Source organism: Macrosteles quadrilineatus, unplaced genomic scaffold, assembly GCF_028750875.1.
Source record: "Macrosteles quadrilineatus isolate MER2022 unplaced genomic scaffold, UCM_ALF_1.0 Scaffold_2__2_contigs__length_208266976, whole genome shotgun sequence".
Lineage (NCBI taxonomy): Eukaryota > Metazoa > Arthropoda > Insecta > Hemiptera > Cicadellidae > Macrosteles > Macrosteles quadrilineatus.
Window position 1 is genome coordinate 160,006,145 of NW_026542595.1, and position 22,362 is coordinate 160,028,506.

The 22,362-nt window shown below is 35.0% G+C and overlaps 1 protein-coding gene across 3 annotated transcripts in view; it reads right to left on the minus strand.

The window, feature by feature from the left end:
* LOC128985762 (serine/arginine repetitive matrix protein 1-like) overlaps nt 1-22,362 on the minus strand; it is a 60,079-nt gene that overhangs the window by 11,633 nt on the left and 26,084 nt on the right. For all 3 annotated transcript variants that reach the window (XM_054405611.1, XM_054405612.1, XM_054405610.1), the window contains exons 6-12: nt 16,382-16,513; nt 15,613-15,732; nt 9,271-9,411; nt 6,885-7,087; nt 6,104-6,231; nt 5,598-5,707; nt 2,152-2,343 (exon numbers count right to left, since the gene is read on the minus strand). In XM_054405611.1, coding sequence (XP_054261586.1) covers nt 2,152-2,343; nt 5,598-5,707; nt 6,104-6,231; nt 6,885-7,087; nt 9,271-9,411; nt 15,613-15,732; nt 16,382-16,513 — 1,026 coding nt within the window. The remainder of the gene's footprint in view (nt 1-2,151; nt 2,344-5,597; nt 5,708-6,103; nt 6,232-6,884; nt 7,088-9,270; nt 9,412-15,612; nt 15,733-16,381; nt 16,514-22,362) is intronic.

Genomic DNA, 22,362 nt, shown 5'->3' on the forward strand with positions numbered 1-22,362 from the left:
TTTACTTAGCATTAACTGTTCCTGTAGCTGTCTCATAGCTTAATTGTAATTTAATTGTAATTTTGATTAATTTAGTTTTAATTTTAAAGAATATTTCTATTTGTAATAGAGCTCGTCCCGCGCACAGGTCTTATACGGCCTATGCGGGACTATTGTTCGTATTTTGTATATGTATATGTTGTAAATAATTTCTGGAAATAAAACAGATTTTGATTTGATTTGATTTGTCTAGAATAATATGATAAAATATAGGCAAAAGTGGTGAAAAAGGCAGACACCGACCCTTAAAATAGATATAAGATAGTTCAATAAGAAATAATTGTAAGAGTTACTGTGATAAAAGGATTTTCCACTGATATCATAATGGAACGTTGTAGTACAAAACATGGCATTATACATTTTAAAATCGGAAAATAGCATTACAAATGTTACTTCTTTTACCTAACCCGCCATGTTAAACTTCCCTATCCCAAGCGTGATGTATACAACTTCCTTACTTCTCGAGTGATGTAAAGTTGAAAAAACTCACTGGGTGATGTAATGAAACCCATTTAAATAACATTGAGTGGATAACTTAAAAAATATACCTCTATGGAGCTCCAACGACGTTCAACGCTAGAAATCAGCTGTGTGTTTGAATTTTATTGTTATGATTTGAAGAATTTTCCTAACCTAGCTTTTGTTTGTAAATGAACGTTACTGTTAGAAGATGAGTTAAAATTGATAATGAAGCATATTGCTCGTAACCTCCTGAATATTGTCGGGTCAGGTAAAATCTTGTACGTTACACGTTACGCAAGAGCGTGTTTACATCACTTCGGTGAATTATGCAGCTCGCCTTCGCTCGTTGCACAACATTCACCTGCGTGATGTAAAAACGCTCTTACTACTCTTGTAATGTAAATAGCTATTGGACAATTTAGTGACTCCCAATAAATGTGTATTGTTTAAATTACAATATTTAAAAATTAACAGCTGTTTCATTAAAAAGTATTATCCACATGGCCAAAATGTAAACAAATCTGTGGAGGATCTTTAAAGGCTTCTGGGGCAGAGCCCTAAGGGAATTTACTTCGTTTTCTTTTGATAAATCATCTACAGACCAAGACCTTTCTTTGGACACCTCTACCAAGTTTCTACGCCCAGCCGTGCTCTCAAATTAGTGGAGACAAAGTTTCCAATTAAATATTTAGATTCTCCCATGTTAATCTTATGGGAGAAAATCCAACTTTGATGGAAGATCCTGCCCAAACTAATAAAGATTAAAAAAAAAAAACGAAAAAGACTTTGCAAAACTACAGATCAGGGCAATTTTTTTGACACTTTAATAATCAAAATTGGTCCAAAAATGAGGGAGGAGTTCTGTTCACAAAAATTGGCTTAGCGTATTATATATATAGATTATAGATTGAAAGATAATAAATACTTTAAATACAGTATAGTCTGGTTCATCCAAACTTTAGTTGTACACCAACACGTGCTGTGAAGTTAAGTACTATTTCCGTTTGGTTTGACTGCCAGTACACTGTAGGGTGTGCGTTAAAATGAAATCTTGTACCACCTCCGCCTGGATTTGGAAGAATACCTGCTCTTTACAGTTTAGTTATCTGTACTTTCTAAATTGTTTTAGTACTCTGCCTAATGCATATAGCCTACTACAGTCATTCCATCATATCAGCATCCCTTTCTAATACCCTTCCTAGACAAAGTACGAACATAGACCTGTGCTGCACAGGCTGTGCATGTGCAAAGTGGAAGTGTATTGCTGTACCCTATGTTTTGGTTACAGTACTAGTGTTTTTTGTCAGTTATTTTTTACACTAATCATGATGATAGTTTGTGGATTCAATAAAAGATTATGAACATTAAGTCTTAAATAGGTTTGAGTACGGAGACACTTTATTCATTTTGATTCCTAAAATGTTTACCATAGGTTTCAGAATTATTTTCTATGTTATCTGACCTTCCAGGGCTGGTTTAGGATATCAATACTCTACAGTATCTAAATTTCAAAAGATCAAAAATCTTCAGCTTTTGAAATTAAATCTCCACGTGCATATAATATAAATTTTAAATAAATCGATTGGAACCAATCTATAGTAAAAGCATTTATATGCATACAACAATGTCCACCCCGATCCAAAGTATTACCTTCTTCTGGGTGATCTCCTTCTCTCTCGCTCTCGCCTCTCTCTTTCCCTCTCACGTTCCCGTTCTCTTCGCTCTCTCTCACGTTGTCGCTCTCGTTCCCTCTCGCGTTCTCTCTCCCGCTCCAGAGATCTGCGGCTTGGCCTGTAGCGGCTGGACCTTTCTCGGGTACCTGACCTCCTCCTAGGACTCGACCTATATAAAAAATTAAAGCTTGACAACAAAAACTATTTACAAACGTATAAGCCCATGTAAAACGTAAACACAAATTTAATTCAAATATAGGAGAAAGTGTTTGGTTGTATTCAAGTGTTGCTGAGTATATACCAGATACAATTAGGAATTGTTTTGAAGAGGGATAGAGATCAGCTAGCTTACCTGGGAAAATTAGAGCAGAGAACAGATACACAATAACGGTCACAAAACTTAACACTAATATTTTGTCCCAATAAAAGATTTCTTCAGAGATTATATTGAAGGGAAATGTCCTGAGTAGGATGCCCTAGAATAATTTTAGGTACGCTAGCTGAACTCTTATCTCACATAAAAAAATGGCTTACCTGTAAAATATAACAAAATATAATAAGTCAATTGTGTGAGAACCAACTAATTTTATGGCAATTCTTAAGTATCATAGGCTTTAATATGAATGGCATGCCAAAGAAATAGTAAATTTATGCAACAGTGGACAAAAAAATTAGGCATTCTTGTCCAGCAATGTAATTTAACCCCCTTCAGTTGGTAAATGAAAAAGTTTTAGAACTAAACAAAAATCAAACAAAATGTTTAAAGCCATATCTCTTGACACCATACTGTGCTGCAAATTTTATAATAGATTAAGTCTACAACTAACAGTTTAATGTGTTGGAAATTTATAAGGCTTGTCTTTGAATTTGGGGCAAAATTACCATTTTCTATTATCTAAAATCCTGGTAAAAAAGCCATTTACCTTGTTTTAAATTTCACGGATACTTCAGCATTACACTGGAATTCAAGGCAAACACTTCCAATGTGTATCATTTTTAAATCCTATCAAAAAATAAAACAAAAAACAAAACAGAGATACTTACACTGAATAAACCTCAGAAACATTTCAAAATGCCTCCAAAGTTCATTTGCTCATTACTGGGAACTCAACAATATATATAATGCTATAGATAATGCTCGACAAAACATAACAAGAACAAAATTTCTGTTTGGGACTTACAGTGATAATCCAGGAGGGGAACTGTAGAAATGAAAATCATTAGCATTAAAAAACATACCTGAAACAACAATGATGGCTTCGGTGACGAGTATTCCTGTAAAAATAGTGTGAGAAAACAAAGTCATTTAAAACAAATGTCTTCATGAAATATTTGGTCTTACCAATCCTGAAGACGGAGGTAGCACCATACTCAGACTTAACGATGACAAAAGCTGTTGCCATCGAGCTCGACACGTAGGGACAAGTTAGCGCAAGTTTGTGGCAGTTCGCGCACTGAGCCAAGGCGATCCTGCGATTGTTGACGTCCTGGCTCCAGGATGAGATCTCGAAGGATTTGCAGTTCTAGAAGTTCTGAAGGGGCCTCAGCAAGAGACGGTCTAGAAGTTCTTGAAGGTCTAGAAGTTCTGGAAATTCTAGAAGTTCTAGAAGGTCCCAAAAGAGCAGAGAAGAAGCTGGGACCATGGTTGATGGAGCAATGGCGAGAAAAATCTGCGAGCAAACGGCTAGCGGGGCGTACCACCATCCAACTCAATTCTGCGGTTTGAAAAACTTTTATACATCACAAATAACAGTTGCATAAACCGATGATTGGCCTATTGAGACTCAAGAATTAGTTTCAGGATTAGTTAAGAACTTGCAGCCAAATTTAGGCTCAATTTTATATTGTTTTAAATGCATTTCTTATATGATTTAATTTAAAAGAAAAATTATATAAAGAAAGTAAAATATGTTCAGTGCAAAAATTCCCACTGTATTATGAATACTAATAGTAAAGAAAAAAAACCAAGTTCCATCATAGGCCTATGTCTTTTCATTAAAGTTATATACATTTTAAATATAAGATTTTATTTCATAGTAAATGCACAGTAAAATGCTGGTTAAGTATAATTTATTTCCTATCTGACATTACAATAATGAAGAACATACTTACCACTTATCCCACTCTGAAAATCATGTTAAGTTCGCACAATAAGTTGTGATAATATATACTTAAATTATATTTACATCCTCCATTTTAGCAACTAAAATAATTTAATAACTTAATTTTCCAATCAGTTTATTATTTTCTTTTTTTAAAGTCAGGAAAATTGTACTAGGCTATATGAAGAGTGATTTTTAGGGACATCACTTAAAATTTGATATGAAAACCGTCCAAGTTCTTGAGAACTATTTTACTGCAGCACCCTATTAATGTAAAATATAATAAGTTCATTTTGATTTTAAATTAAGACATTTTGAAAGTACCTGGATGAAAAATTAACTGTAGGATACGGATAAATTTTAATTGCTCCCTTAAAACAAGTTTAAGACACATTAAAATTGTCCCAATGTTTACGACGACTAAGAGAGTAACATCACTAGTTATAAAAAATCTTGTCAATTGGTTATTCCATAGGTTTTCATTGACAGTTTCATTTTCAATCTCCAACTATAGAAGTGTCTACTAGAGAAGGGTTTCTATACTCTCTTCCTATCTACGGTACCAGTTATCTATTATTGTCGTGAAGTGACAAACATGTCTTGTTATCCTGTAATAAAAAATATTACAATTGGCACAAAAACCTTGAAACTGAAAATCTGTAAAATATGAGGATAATAACATTGTACGGTGACAGAATCTGTCTTCACTGTAAGTCCCAAACAGTAAGATTTATGTGACAAGGGTGGATGTTACACAAAAAAGCAACAAATAATCGTTAAAAAGAGATTTGATTACATTCAATGGACAGCAAAGGTCAGGAAATAATAAATAGTGACTCCAAAATGAGTTTAAAATGACGTTTTTTAAAGACAAAATAAGAAACTAGTAAACATAAATCATAAATTACACATACGGCCTACCGGTCTGATTAACAACATTTACTCAGTATTTCTTACTTTGACTAAAAAAAAAAAATACTCCATCAAACTTTGGAATTTGTTGGGATACATTAAAAAAGTTAACCAATTGTTTCAAGATGCAAATGCTTTTGAAAAGAAAGACAAGATTTTGAAAAATTTACTGGAATAAGTTGGTAAAGAGCTCAACATCATTTTGCCCCATATAAATTAACTTCTATCTTCCTAGGCATAATGAAATGAAAATTACTAATAAAGATTTCCTCAGAGTGAAAACATAATTGAGGTATAAATATCTTGTTTACAACACTAAACAATCGGAAAAATAATGCATTTATCTGGGATGGCTATAAAGATTATTTTTGGACCTTGCATGTCAATATTTAAAGAAGATATACCCGACCTGTCTCTCCTTCTAGACCGAGATCGCCTGCGACTGTCGCGCCTGCGGGAACGTGATCTGTCTCTGCGATCTCGTGACCTCTGTCTGGAAACTGACCTGCGACCGCGATCCTGCAACCACATACAGAATAATAAACCAACAAATTAGTAGTTAAATCTACTAGTGCAATCTACTAGTGGTAATCTTTAAAATACAAATAAGAACATTTGATAATAGGGGAAAATGAAAATTAAATATGGAGAAAAGGAAATACATCTAATAATCAATTTAAATGTAGTAACCCCATCTCTCTAGTATTGAAATATTACTTGTCATAAAGCGCAAATCAACACTAGTTAGTACTTTACACCTATTGGGACTTGAAGTACGATAGTGGTTTGTTATTAAAAATAAATGGAAAAAAACAAAATGATTTTCTATCACGACATCAACTAGGTAGGCCAATTTAAAGGCAACCAATGAACTTGTAGATACAATATCTCAAATGTATTTCAATCACTGTTTACCTTTCGTGACTTTCCATGGTCGGAATCACTGGATGAATCATCTTTGTTGCTTCTGTACTGACGCTTCTTCTGTACGCTGTCTTCTTTCTTCCGGATTTCAAAATCATCGTTCTTCTTCCGTCCTTTTTCTGAAACATAACCATTTTCAAAAGTTAATATCTCATAAAAAAATCTACTGAAATAAAATATTTAGGTACCAGGTTTGAATAGGGTGGAGTAGATGATCTTTTTCATGCCTGACGTTTGCCAATAGCTAAAATATTTTTGCATTTTTCACACTGAATCATTTACCTTAGGTTGAGATACACGATAAAATTATAAATGCCTACTGAATAAATTGTTTTAAACAAACACATATGCACCATAATTTTGACTATAATATTTTACCAGCTGAATCCAATTCTTTTTAATAATTGGACAAATTAATTGTATAAGCAACAAATAGTGTGTGATTACTGAAGTCGGGACCAGGAAAGTTTGCAGTTGGTTGGTCCTTCTTGGGTTCCAAAGGTCCAAAAACGGATATAGGTCTAACCATCCAAAACTCAAACGCGAAAATGTTGCCAAAAACAATACTTTCTCCATTATACCGTATAGGGGGGGGGGGGGGGGGGGGAAGCAAAAACCAGTACTTGATATCAGTGCAGTCTACTAAAGACTTAATTCAATTGCATTCATTTTTAACCTAAAACTGGCTACAGCTTTGACATGGTAATGAGATGTACTGTATACTTTTTCAATGGACACATATTATACAATTAATGCTATTTACAGAACTAACCAGACTCATCAGAAGAGCTTGAGGATCGACTGCGCCGCGCAGGTTTGCTGCTAGGAGGGGGGGAACGAGAGCGAGATCTAGAACTCTTGTGGTTATTTGTTTTCTTCTCTACCTGTGATGAAACTGACGAGCTCGAAGAAGACCGCGAGTTCCTTCTCTTCTCTTTCTTCTCAGGGGAACCGTTCTTTTCTTTTGCCTGAGAACTGATGGCACAGGAATGATTAGATGGAGAACTATTAACACACTACATGGAGCCAATTTACTAAGATATTTTAAGAAAACCATTATTCTTGAAGTTTGTTTAAGAAATATGTATGGATTGAGGTAATTAAAACAAGTAGTATACTGATCTTGCACTGTAATGAATATATTTATTGCTTTTGACTGAATGATAAGGGCATATAGTTTTTCATGCTGTTAAAAATGATTAAAATATGAAGTAAATGATTTAATGGTATGACATTATTTGGTAAAGACGCTTAAAATAGTTAGAACAGTAGCCTTTCTTTAATGTTGAAAATTGTTAAAAAATATATGTTTAGTATGTTTATTTGTACTTTTAAGTACTTTTGATTCTTTTAGCTTATATTAGTTTATATTTAATCTAGGCTACTCATTTCAATCTAATCTGAAAACGCAATTTAATAACATTTAACTTTGAAGGAAAGATTTATTTATTTATTTATTTATCATACGGTAAACACCATTTTTACAATCGATAATACATGAGGGCAAGTTACAATAAAATATTTATAAATATATATAAGTCAGATTCAGATTCATCTAGCTGAAAAAAAAGATTGCTAACATGAAAAAATGACACCAACAGGATTGTCCAAAAATGCTTTAACAAAAATTGGATCATGCGTATTATAAATCCTAGTTAACAAGCATAAACATTTTTTGAGAAAAATAACGATTACCAAAACTAGATAACAATTGATAAATATTACAATATAATAACAATAATAAGCAAAAATATAAATATATTTGACAGACAAGAAAAAAAAGAAAAAAATGACAACAATATAATAACAGTGACGTAAACTAAGTGAAAAATTTTAACAGTGCAATCAAATTTATGTGAAAGTGCAAACAACAAACAAGGCAGCAAATTCCGGACAGTGAACTCAGGACAATTTCTCATCAACAACATAACAATAACAATAACAACTTAAACTATGATATTTTTTATGGCTTTCAGTTTGCAGGTGAACACATCTACATGTTGGCATGCTTGATTTCCAATTCTGTGGAGCCGTGGAATTGTACTGTGGAAGGCGTAGTTTGTAGAAAAAGAAGCTTTGTTGAAGAGTTGAATGTGCTTGAAGTGTCGAGGAACGTGGAAATTAATTAGGCGAAGTATTTCTGGAGCATCAACTTCGCCGTTCAACAACTTCCAGAGGAAAGACAGGTCTGCAGATTGTCTACGGTCACTCAGTCGAGGAAGGCCCATATCGATGCGAATATCTTCAATCGGCACTGTATAGAATTCATGGCCCAACTTGACGCCAATAGAGCGAAGAAAGCGATTCTGAATTTTTTCTACTCTTGATATGTGGCTGATTTGATGTGGATTCCATATCAAGCTGCCATATTCCAGCACAGGCCTAACCTGAGTCATGTAAAGAGTTCTCAGAGCATTAACATCAAGTCCGTATCTACCACATCTAATGACAAAACCTAGAGCTTTAGAGGCTTTATTGCAGATTGTATTTATGTGCAGGTCTGGGTTTAAATCGTATGACATTAAAACTCCTAGGTCTCGTATGGCACTCTTCCGTGGCAGGATGGCATTATTCATCGTGTAGAAGAATTCAATACGCTGCTCGGTACGGTGATAAGATACCACTGCAGACTTTGAAACATTGATATCCATGCTGTTATCCAGGCACCAGTTGTCGATTGAGTGCAAACATTGTTGAAGGGTGGAACAGTCTGCCTGAGATTTTATACACTTGAAAACCTTGATATCGTCAGCAAACAGCAAGCACTGAGAGTCGATACTATCCACAACATCGTTAACAAATATATTGAAAAGAAATGGACCCAGATGAGAACCCTGGGGGACTCCAGAAACCGCAGGGAAAGGGATTGACTTGGCTCCTGCAAACTTGACAGCTAAGGTGCGGTCTTTAAGATATGATTCAAACCATCGCAAAAGGCTTCCGACTATGCCATACCCTTTAAATTTTGTTGTGATTGTTGTGATTTGTAACCAATCAACTTATTATATGGCATCATGTAAAACTCATGACATAAAGCACTTAGCTAAAAAAGCCCGAGGCTCTAGCTTTTTGTAAAAGCTAGGCTTGATCACAAATCTCTGACTCCCATACCTCTAAATTTTATTGTTTTACCAAATGATTGTATTTTTTGCACATACCCTTCTTTCTCCTTGTTTGAGTGTTTAGATGATGTTGATGAAGCTCTACTCCTGCTGCGTTCCTTCTTTACAGAAGCCTCTACACCTTCTAGACCTGCGTACTTGAACAGCTTGGCCTGCACATCCGTCACTTCCAGCTTCCTGAAACAAGTCACTCATTAGGACTTACCCACAAATAGAACGTACTTAAAACTGGAACTTAAGACAAACTACTTTATTCATAATGACGAGTTTTTCCACATGCAAAAGAGAGCTTGTTTTAAAAACCTTGAGTAAACATTCTTTCAGAAAGCAAATGACAAACAAAATCAATTTGCAATCCCTTGTGGCACTGTTCTATAAAAACCAAGAATGGGTAAAATATGTATGAAACAAAAAATTCATATTTGGTGCAAATGAACCTTAAAACATAAATTTTACCATACAACAACAAACAACGCCAGCCAACCATAAACTGACCATCACTTCAGTTATTAAAAGCTTTTAAGACTCAATATGGTAACCAGTAGAAAATCAGTACTGTATTAGCTTAAGTATTCATAAATTTGTAATCTAGGCACCTATCTGAACTAGAGGTTGTGCGAATAGTGATTTTTAGGTTCGAATCAAATTTTTTTTTTACTATTCAGAATATTGAGTATTCAATGGAAGAGTTTTTACATTCAATTGAGATCAATGTACTAGGGGGGAGGGGGGGGGGGAAATAGTACTTTAGAACTATGGGATTGTGGGATTGTAATTATGCCAACAGCCAATGAGCTGGTTTTTTTTTTAGTGGTACCAAACCAACATAACAACATTTTACAGCGTCACTACTTCCTAGAAAAGTTGCCGTGCCAGTGCCACCTCCATTTGAATGTTTTCAGTGTACGGCTATTTTGTTGTGTAAAAAGCAAGAGTGGTTCCCTGATTCCGTTTACTAATCAGACTTGGATACGATAAATAACTGAGAGCGCATCATAATTTTGGGCCGGCATGAACTACGCCGGTTGTCTGATTCAGAATTTAAACGTGGATGATTCGAACAGAACAACATATAAGCAACTTCCTTAAAAATACAAGATTTTATATGAAATCAGTATCGAGAATGTTTAGTAATATTTCAGAACTGGTACCAAAGAGATTCGGATTCAACCCATTCAGTAGTTGAAACCTTCATGGACCATGGTCGGCTCTGGCTGATTGAAATGAAATGGCAGCAGCAGCCTGTGTAGAGTGTGGCAACACTGTGCGAACTTTATTATGCAGCTGCCACACTCGTGTCAGTTGTATTCTATTCTGCTCATCTTACGTATTTGTGAGAGTAAACTCGTAGTTGGACTTTATATTTTATTTCGTTTACTTTTTAGAACTATAAAACAATAGCCTATAGATAATGATTTGATTTGGACCAATAATTATTGATTAGGCAACCTACTTTTAAAAGGTAGATCATTTAAATATTTGATTCAAACTTCGAACCTATTTAGAAATTTAAAATCATATCGAATATCCCCATATTCAATTAGAAAAAGTTTGAAGTTTGAATATTCACACACCCCTAATCTGAACTTCATCATGACTATAATTTGCGCCATTGTCAACATGTTTTGCGGTCAAAGTGTCATTGTTAACTGCTCAATAGCGGCATAACCACGAACAACTCCCTGGGTTGACGAAACCATCATGAACATCTCTTGCAGTCGCAGAGACATCATGGTCATCTGCCATACCGGCGACATCTCCACGATCACGGAGCGATGCAACAAAATTTAGCCTAATAAATCAAGCTTACTTGTCATTTGTACAGTTGTGGCCTAAGCTTGTTTGATGACTTGACAATTACAAACTTTTTCAACATGTTTTTTATAGGGATGGACGAGATTGGATTTTTAGTTCGAGACGAGACGAGACGAGATTTATTATTTCTCATAAAATTTCGAGACGAGATCGAGACGGGATTTCCCTTCTCATACACAACAGGAAATGCACGTTCAAAATTTTTACCTGATTTTGTAACATTGTTAGATGACTGTTTAAATACAAAAATAATGATAATAGGCAAGAATATTTACAATCGTTTATTAAAAAACATCAGCATAATATTTTTTTATTAATCACGCCTAATTTATTAAAAATGCCTACGATTAGGAAACATAGTGATATCAGTTAGGATAGAGTTAAACTTATCCTAAAATAAAATAAATCATAAAATAAAAGCAATATTAAATTTTATAAAATAGTTAGGTACTTTTTTTGACTTTTTATAGTAATAAAACATTCCTCACTCTGCTTACACTTAACAAAACTTCTCAACAGCGCCTTAGGGTGGAGCGGCCGCTCCAGGCCTCGCGCCGGAGAAGGCCTCGCGCAGCGAGGCCTGCCCGGCGAGGCCTACCCGGCGAGGCCTTACTATCGCTAGAAATAAGTTAATGTTTTGGAACGAAAATAAAAAAATAAAGGACATACAGATACATGTGCCTCTAAAATATGTCTTATTTATTATGAATTAGCCTATATCAATTGTTGTATCGATTAAAAACCTACGAACGACATTTAAAACACAAAAGAATATCAAACAACGTTTGACAGCTCGGCGGCGATGACGGAACCCATGACGGAACCCGAGCCTCGCGGCAGCCACCGAGCCACCCCGGTGAATGTGAGTGAGTCATACGCTTACTCTTACTGGTGCCATTAAAGTTCTATTGCATGATTAATTAAGTTAAATTTATTTACAGATGTAAATGTTTACTGGATTGAATGGATAATCAGCGTGGATAAGACTGACTGTAAACTAGGGGTGTGCGAAGCAGCAAAAAATTTTCGATTCGAAGCAACGATTCGATTCAAAAGATTTTCGATTCGATTCGATGCAACTCGATTTGAAGCAATACGGTATTTTTCTATTCATAATTGTCAATTGAGTGGATTAACAATAATTAAAATTTACCACATTTGTGTAATACAAATTTTTGTTGATGTGGTAGGCCTATTCATACTTAACATAAGAATTTTAGGTGAAAAAATATTTATTTTCAATCATAGGGATTAGAATAACCTGTATTGCTGGAAATACCAGTGAGCTGCTTTACTTCTCTATTTCATAATTTTTACTTGGAATTGGCTCAACTGCAAGAAAGAAAATAATTTTTTTTATCAAGACATTCATTCTCATTTTAATAACTGTTTAAATAACTAAATAGGTACCGGTAGCTAAATTACAACAAATTTGAATGGAACTTAATATAAAAAGACCATTAAGAAATAAATTTACATATCACAAGTTTAGGGCCTGTGAACGGCTTCAGGACTGCAAGCAAGAAGAAAATAAAAATAATATGTTTCCACCATGCAATATGTATCATTCATTCCCTACCTCCTAACTTCCTTAGTATAATAACCTCACACTTACATTATTTGTTACATCATCATAAATAAAGAATTATCTATTATTGGCATGAGTATGCCTACAGCTTTACATAGGCATTATTTTTATAGGGCCTAAAATAGTAATAGGCTAAGCAACATGACAAGTGGAGAACTCATTGAAGAAAAGATATTGTGTAAACTAATTTACTATAAAACTCAAAAACAGTAAATAACACACAAACATTGTTTATGGTATAATTATTAAGGACTGTAAGAAATGCATATCATGTCATACAGTAGTATAGACCTACTGCACGAGATTAAAATCCTAAAACAACTGATTTTGATAGCTAATGAATGAAAAGAATTTAAAATCCATAAAATAAAGCCAAACAATATCACAATTAATTAGGTACCCGAAAAGTACCTAACTCTTAAATAATATATAGAAGATTAAAATAATATTAAATTAAGAGATAAGAAAGTTAAATGCTAACTTCTAGTGCCCTTGGACAACAGGTCAATGTTTTTAAACTACCCAAAATGTTTTTGGAACAGCAGGGTCTTTTTCTCTGAAGGAAGGGTAGTAGTATGTCAACAAAAACAATGAACCACTCTCAACCGCCAGGCCCGGGCAACGATGTGTGCATTCAAGGTCATAGACCCTCCCCCTCCCCTCTTACACAACCCGGTTGCTACCCAGTTGCTTCAATTGCTGACACAATTCAAGTGATGAAACAAGGAAATAGAGACAAAAAAATATATTTCTTTATTCAAAAACACAAAACTGTTACAGACCATTTTCAAAGAAATTAATTCATTGTAATTTGTGAGTTGTAAATATTGTATTGGATCTTAGAAATATATTTTTTTAATCCCAGCTAACCAAGATACAGATCTGTTCACTATTATCAGATATTTCTTATGTTTATATTATTATGTAAAATACTAAACTATATTTTTTATTAGGTATGGAATAAACAATAATGATTAAACTAGTATGTCTGGATAAATAGTCTTTCTATTCTTTTGACTTTGTTTTCTTTGCACTGTTAGTGTTGCGTCACGGCTTTTGTCTTGTCACTCTTGTCAGTAGACGACTAGACTGGCTCTGGCTAGTGGCAGTGCGGCAATTGCTCTGTTGTGTCTTTAGGTCGTGAGCCAACTTAATCTTTAATTCTCATTTGAACATTTTAATTCCTCTGTAATAATAGATATAATAGCAAACACTAATAATATAAGAGTGTTTCATTGGAAATAAATTGTTCTTTTTTTTCTTTTGCCCGAACATTCGGGGATCGGCAGACCCCTAACAAAAATACCAAATGTATCAGTCTATAACATTAATCTTACTAGTTAAGTATTAAGTAACAATTTTTCAGATTTATTTTTAAAATGATTTTGGAGTAACCTATCTTGTTTTGGCTAGGTTTACAGTAGTAAAATATTTTTCACACTGCTTACATCAAGACAAAAACAAAACCTCTCATCATTTGCAATGTCAAAACAAAAAAATATAAAACAATTAAAGTTATATTTAATGCAAAGAATGTATTAAATAAGAACGCCTTCGTAAAGGAAACGCAACAGCAACGCGCTCCTGTATTGCGGGTATTGCATTGACTTTCTGCAGGCGTTTTTCGTATATGGATACTGACTCCCTCATGAATCGAATCGTTTTTTGACCACCACTGAATCGAATCGCGATTCGAATCGAATCGAAATTTCGATCCATTTTCGATGCATCGCACACCCCTACGTAAACTACTCGCATTTCGCAATAAACATAAACCTATAACAATATTTGTCATTAAAGTAAAAAGTAATACTGTGAATCAATTACACTGTAATGATACTACCTCTTTTAATTTATTATTAAAAACTCATTGACAATTATAGGTAATATTTTTTTACCTTTAAACCCCCCATTACAGACCAACTGACAAAAACACAATAAACCTATATTGACAAAAAGTACATAAACAAGTTAGCCTATGAGCATTTACTATTTTTACAAAGTGACGGGACGACAATCCACAGTGAAGAGAAGTGTTCATTTTTTTATTAATTATTGTAAAGAACTTCGTGGACAATATTTATGATATTCACTTTGGAATTGGAACAATAATATGTGCAATTAGCTATGATATTAACGGCCATTTACAGAGTGTAAAAGAAATGACGAATTTGCAAGTATCTCATTGACAATTATTCATGTAATATTTTTTTAACTTTAAAACACCCTTCACAGACCAACTGCCGAAAACACAATAATCCTAACTTGACAAAAAAATAAATAAACAAGATAGCCTATAAGCATTTACTATTAATTATTGTCATCCCGCCACTTTGTTTAATTTACAAAGTGTTAATTCAATTCACAATCCACAGTAAAGGAGAAGTGTTAATTTTTTTTATTAATGATTGTAAAGAATTTCGTGTGCAATATTTATGATATCCACTTTGGAATTGGAACAATAATATGTGTAATTAGCAATAATATTCACGCCCATTTTCAGAGTGTAAAATATTAATTTTTTTTCGTCAAAGTACTTAAAATGACGATTTTACAAGTGGTGAGCTTGGTTAAACAAGGCCTCGCAATTATGTCTTGCCCCAGGCCTCGCATTTTATAAAGACGGCTCTGCTTCTCAAATGTTATTAAAGTAATATTATTAAAATAATTAAAGTAATATTTACATTTAAAGAATTAATTAAATAAGAACGCCTTCGCAAAGGAAATGCAACTACAACACGCTCCTGTATTGCACCCGGGTATTGCATTGACTTTCTGCAGGTGTTTTTAATTTTTTTTTTTTTTTTTTTATTCTCGTCTCGATAAAAATCTCGGCCAAAAAGAAATCTAGTCTCGTGTAACGAGATTTAAAATTTCCCGAAATTTCGAGACTTGACCATCCCTAGTTTTTTATCATAAAAGTGGAACAGTATTTGTAAATTAGCTCTAAATTATCAGCAACAGAGTGTACTCACAGTTTCTTTTCTTTCTCCACCTCTGCTTCAGGACTGTGTGATCGGTCTTTTCCATTGTCCAGTTTCGGTTCACTTTCATTTTCTTTTTTAACTGATTGCTCTCTTTCTTTTTTATCATGCCTGAAAACCAGTTATTAAACTTATCAAATCAAGTAGGCTACTGTAGATCTAAAAGCAGTAATCTTGGCACACTTAACTATTAATATTAATAGATGGGACGGTACTTAATCTCAAATGTAGGTTCCACCGGTTCTTGGGAAAAGGACCGGGACGGAGAATCGATGGTGAAATGTTGGTACCGATAGAGTCAAATATTGACACCAATTCTCCGCCATATTCAAGCAGAAGACAGAATGCAAGCTTAATAATGACTGGATCAAATATAATGATTTATTTGGACTCAACAAAATTATTACACTACCCTAAAACTATCCTTTCCTTATCTGATGTTGATTATTAATAACATTAATATTAGTTGGACAAGTTACAAGATTATTTTATTTAATTCACAGTTCTTTATTTGACTTTGGTACAAATTATGGAAATACAGACAGGAAGCAACCTAAATAGAGTTGAATGTACAACTCGAACCTGAAACTCAAGTCCAGTCCACTCTAACTGTGTGACTCAGTCCAGTCCAGTCAGTGGCTGAATTCATATTTTTAATAGATTTTATTGAAAATCAAATTAGGCAAATGGAAATTCGCTTAGTCTGCAGGTTTGCTGCGACAGGGGTAATTTATTCTGGCTACAGGCTAAGTATAATTACCTGGAACGAGACTTGGAACGAGATCGTTTTGACTCCCTGTCTCTGTCCTTCTTATCTCTATCCCTGCGATCTCTGTCACGGTGACGATCTCTATCACGATCCCTATCCCTCTCTCGGGATCTGCTCCTTTTCCTGATCAAAAATAAACAAAAATTAGATTAAATAAATATAAAAATGTTTTGTAAAAGCTCTTGAGTCTCGAGACAAATTTTAACAAACCAAACAGTTTGACCAATCATTTTTAAGCAAAATATTGATAAAAGCTCAAATTCAGCACAAATGACCAACTGATTCAAGGAACAAGTTCACTTCACTATACTTAACCCTTTTAAGGCCGACGGCCGTAATAGGCACCCGCGGGTAAAATGTGTTCACGGCCGGCGGCCGTAATAGCCCCCCGCGGGCAAAGTCACGTTCGCGGCCGACGGCCGTAATAGGCACCCGCCTTTTTTTCCATTTACTGGCTGTTTAATTTTTCCAAACGCCACAAAACTTGGTATTGTTGTGTAGGGGGATTTCCAGACTACATGAATAACAGCAAAGATTGCCGTTTTCATAATTTTTTTTATTTCTGTGCATTTTGCTGGCGAAATCAGCTTGCTTACTCCGTGCCGTGGTCTTCCGTCGTGAGTGAGGTATTGTTTACATTTCGTTGTGCGTTTTGGTAATGTTTATTATTGTTGATTGTACCTTTAACAAGATTGTTGTTTGTACATTTTAACATAAATTATGAGTAAAAGACATTGTGAAAAGTCACCCACAAGTGAAGGTACTCTAATACAGAACATTATTACAAGTGGTGTTACTTTTATTGATGATGGTGACTTGTGTCCTACTGTTGAAAATGAACTGAGAGAAAATGATTCTGGTGAGGAGGATAGTGATTTTGATCTAGCCGATGATACGGATGAGGACCCCGATTTCAATCCATAGGATCATGAGGTAGAAGAAGAGGAGGACGAAGATATTGATGATCCAGGGCCATCAACTTCCTCAGGTAGTCCTAGGCCTAGGGGCAGACCGCGATCATCTAACCTAGGTAATGATCAAAATAGTGGTGGTGGAAGTTTTGAAACTAGGCCTAGAGGTAGGCAAAGGCGTGTGGTAAATGATGAAAAGGATGTCGACAATGTCCAATGGCCTATATTTGAGTCAGACGCAAATGCAGGGTGGAAAATCGTTTCGGAAGAAAATTATCTAGGTAATGTCACAGCGCATGGATTTTATGAACAACCAGGACCTAGGCATTGCCTTGCTAACAATGCTAGGCCTATTGATTATTTCTACCTTTTGTTTACTGAGACATTACTGACAACCTTTGTTACTATGACAAACTTGTATTCTACTAGGTACTTGGAGAAATTCCCAAATTCTTCCATAAAGTGGTCACCAGTTACATTGGTTGAAATCAAGGCTTTTATAGCAGTCATACTGAACATGGGCCTAAACAAAAGGCCTACAATTGACAGTTATTGGAGAACCAAAAGTAAAAGCCAATCCTTACCCTGGTTTAGAGAGATGTTCAGTCGTAACAGCTTCGAAATTATTTTACGATTCTTCCATGTAACCGATTCAAGTGTCCTCCCTAAGCCAGGAGAACCAAATTATGACCCATGCTCTAGATTCTCTCTGTTAGTAGAACATGCCAATAGAGTTTTCCGACATTATTATGTACCACATCAAGAATTGTCCATAGACGAGAGTTTGATTGGTACAAAAAGCCACACAATGATGACACAGTACTTGCCCAACAAACATCATCATAGGTGGGGAATCAAATTATGGATGATGTGCGATTCTGTCAGTAACTATTGTTTGGACTTTTTCTGTTATAAAGGGAAAAAAGAAAATGAACTGAATGAAAACAAGCAAGAAGGTTTGGCCCATAAAGTTGTAGTTAAATTACTAGAAATGAAACTACCTAAATAAGGGATATCACATTTTCGTCGACAATTTCTTTTTGTCCATACCATTAGCTAGGTTTCTGTTCTCAAAAGAAACATATATTACTGGGACCATAAGGAGGAACAGGCAGGAAATCCCATACATAATAAAAGAGAAATTAAAAGTTGGTCAGCAGTGCTACGTAAGAAATGAAAATGAAAATATCCTTATGCTCAGTTACCGAGAAAAGGAGACCCAGAAAAACCCGGTTCTTTTGCTGTCAACTAAGTTTAAGGCAAAAACAGTGGAGAAAACAAAGAAAAGGCAGAATGATTTTATTACTAATAAAAAGCCAGAGGTCATAGATAAATACAATATGTTTATGGGTGGTATTGACACTTCGGATCAGATGGTGTACTGCTATCTAGATGAACACAGAACTCTGAAGTACTGGCGTAAAGTAACGTTTAACATCATGGCTCGAATGGTTTTGAACACTTATATATTGTATAAAGAGAATAATGCTGGTAAGATCCTGAATAGATACGATTACACAGCTGACATTATTGATCAATTAGCTGAGGAGTGGTTTGAAACTCGACAAGTTGTTGCGCCTGTGGGAGGAGGTGGAGATGGAATCGACTATGGAATCGACCATTTACCTGGTAGGTTGGAGAAAAATTGCTCAGTGTGTAGCCCTATCAGTACAGCAAATGGTGGGCCAAGGAAAAGATCCAGATATTGTTGCAAAAGGTGCAAAATGGGTATCCATCCCTATGTTTTGGACAACACCGCTGTAAATAAGCCTGTCGGCGTTGAAGATGTATATCATTTTTGTGTGTGTATATAAGTTAGGTTAGGTTGATTAACTCTTATTTTTTGTTTTTATTATGTATAGCTGTAATTTATTTTGACTGAAATAATGGAACTACAAGTGATATGGAAGTGTTAGGGCATTCGCTTGCATTTCGCATTTTGGATTAAAATCAGTGTGGTGTAACCGTTCATATGATGCGCCATAACTCAACTTCAAATAAAGGTAGGCACTCCAAAATTTGTAATTTTACTAATAATTAACTATAGTTTATATATATGTATGGTTACAAAAGATATATGTAGGTAGAATATTTTTAAGTGAAGGCCAAACATAAAATTTATAAAAAAAAATAAAAAAATATTAATTCATAAAATTTATAAAAAAAAATAAAAAAATATTAATTTTGAAATTTTTTTTTGATTTGTAGAATTTGTGGGTAATTTGTATATTTACTGAAAGCCTATTCGATTTCCAACAAGTAAAAAAAAATTATTGGTTTATGATAAAAAATAAAGCTGTTATGAATATTTAACCAAAACTATGCTCGCCAGCAGGAAAATCACCTGGCCTTTCTGAGACAAACCACAATAAAATAGCTGGCCTTTGAGGGATGGGCACCGTTTTGGTGCTTGGCCTTAAAAGGGTTAACTCACGGTCTGGCTCTGCAATTGCAATAAGGTAACACAAATAAACAAGAACAAAATCATCAGCAATTCAATCAAAATCCCAGCTATGTGTATATGTAAATTTGCACAAAATGTCTGATGGGTATTACAATTTTGTTTTATACTGGTAATATCTTCCTTGAACTTTCTCTTTCCTTCTATTTTAAAGTAATAGGCCTACTGTGGTTGTTTATTAGGCCAACCTAATGAACAAATTACACTCTTGTCACCTAACCAAAAATAACAGTTACTACTAGGGATGAGTCGATTCTCGATACCGATTCTCGATACCACCGATACTTGAACTTTGGAATCGGTATCGAGAATCGACCTGCCGAAGTCGATACCGATACCAATAAATAGAGACAAAACAATAACTTTTAAAAGTGGAATTTTTGGCAGAAAAATTGCATTACTTTCATTAAAATAACAATTATAAAGTAGTCGGCCATTTTGTAGACTCAACTTGAAACAGAACCCGGGTGTTCAAACAAAACAAACCTTAAGAAGTAAGAAGGTTTCTCATTGGTCGAGATGGGACGCTGCGTGGCAATGTCGGCCAATCAACGTTCGTGTTTTACAGTACGTGGTCGGACGCTGCTGTTCAGTGTTCCCAGTTGTATGATAATTTCCGCAAATGAATTATTGTTTAGGTGTTCCAAATCCTGATTTATACATTATTTTCATTAAATCTAAGGTTTATTAGTGGTGTTTTAGTATTTAAAATATGTTTCTGCCATCATTGCCGGGTTATCTTGTACGCTTTGAAAACACTTAATTAAATGTATACGATAATTTTGCCTGTCTAGTACGACAGTGGGGGAGTGGGAACACTGCTATCATACGTAGCAGTCTGACAGTGTTTCCATTCTCGGGATTATTATCCCGAAAACGGGAGTTTTAGACCTCGAGTGGGATTAAAATGTGATGCGGGATAAAACGGCATTTTCAGCTATGACGTATATTTTTATTTTTCTCTATTTAATTTGAGGGAAAAACGAACTCCAATTGATTAAACTACTGTATCAAAAGATAATAGCAATGTTTAAACAACTATTTAAACATGGTACGTCAAATATAACACTCAGGATTGAACAAAAACATGCGGGATAAAATAGGATTTTCCATCATTCAAAAGCGGGATTAAACGGGATTTCTCGACCCGGCAAGCGGGATTATTTTTTTGGTCGTGTGGATACACACAGCAGTCTGGTCTGCAGTATTGGATGGAGGTAGTTGGAATTGAGTGTGAGTGCATTGTGTAATTTGTTACCGTCAGTCGTTTATAGTGATGGCTTCCCCAGTTTGGAAACACTTTAAAATAGATGTAAATGATGACAAGTTTGCTAGATGCAACTTTTGCGATAAACTCGTGTCGAGAGGCGGTAGTAGTAAAACTACAAGTAACCTTTTAAAGCATTTAAAAACCCACAGCAAAAATCTTGGAAGTACCGGTAGTGTAACTGTAAACACAACAAATAGGCCTAGTAACAGTAGGCCTACATCGCAAGTTATAAAACCCAGGGAAACTAATCCCTCTGTACCAGGAACCAGTACTAGTAGTAATTTGCTAACATTCTTTAAACCAGCAACTGAATCTAGGCCTACTCTTATTCCGTCTGTAGGCCAAAGTGATTCCACTGAATATGACGATCCAGATGACCCGGCTTGGCTGGGTGTAAATGTCAGTGATGACAGTATCAGTGTTGAGACTGTAGAGAGGCCAAATTCAGCAGCTGATCAGCCACTTAGTGCATTGTCCCCAATATCAGGAACATCATCAGGAAATTTAAGCCTTGTTTCGCCAAGCTCTCTTGATTGTTTTGAGACTCAAGGACAAGGTAGGCCTACATCATCTCTTTATCCTAAAGTTATTAAATGTAGAGGAAAGAAACAAATTACCCTTCAAGGAGCTTTTGACCGTATTTCAAAGTTTGCTGCAAATGATGAGAGGTCAACAGCAATCACCAAGCTCATTGCGGAGATGATTTGCATAGACATGCAACCGTTTTCCATTGTTGAAAACTTAGGGTTTTTACGTCTTATAAAACATTTAGAACCGAGATATACTGTACCTTCCAGAAAATCTTTTTCAAACAAGATTTTATATGATGTGTATAATAAACTAGTAGATGAGGTAAAAGAGGAACTAAAGGAAGTAAAGTTCGTTGCTGTCACCACGGATATGTGGACCTCTGTAGCCCAGGCAGATTTTATGGCAGTTACTGCCCATTTTTACAAGGAAGAGAGCAACTCCCTGATTCTCATTCACAGATGCTTGGATGTCATTCCCTTTCCAGAAATATCTCACACAGGAGACAATATTCTCAAATTTCTGGACAAGGTCTTTGAGGAGTGGGGGATTAGAGAGAAGGTAGTTGGCGTTGTTAGGGACAATGGTTCCGATATTACTGCTGCTCTTAACAGGAGTAATTATGAAGCCTTTCCTTGTGTTGCACATACGTTGCAACTTGTCATTAAAGATGGTGTTTTAGACAATCTAAAAGTTACTAATCTTTTGAAAAAATCTAGAAAACTAGTGGGCTGCTTCAAGCACTCATCCAAAGCAACCAAAGTACTGAAAAATGTTCAGTTGCAACTTGGATTACCTGCAC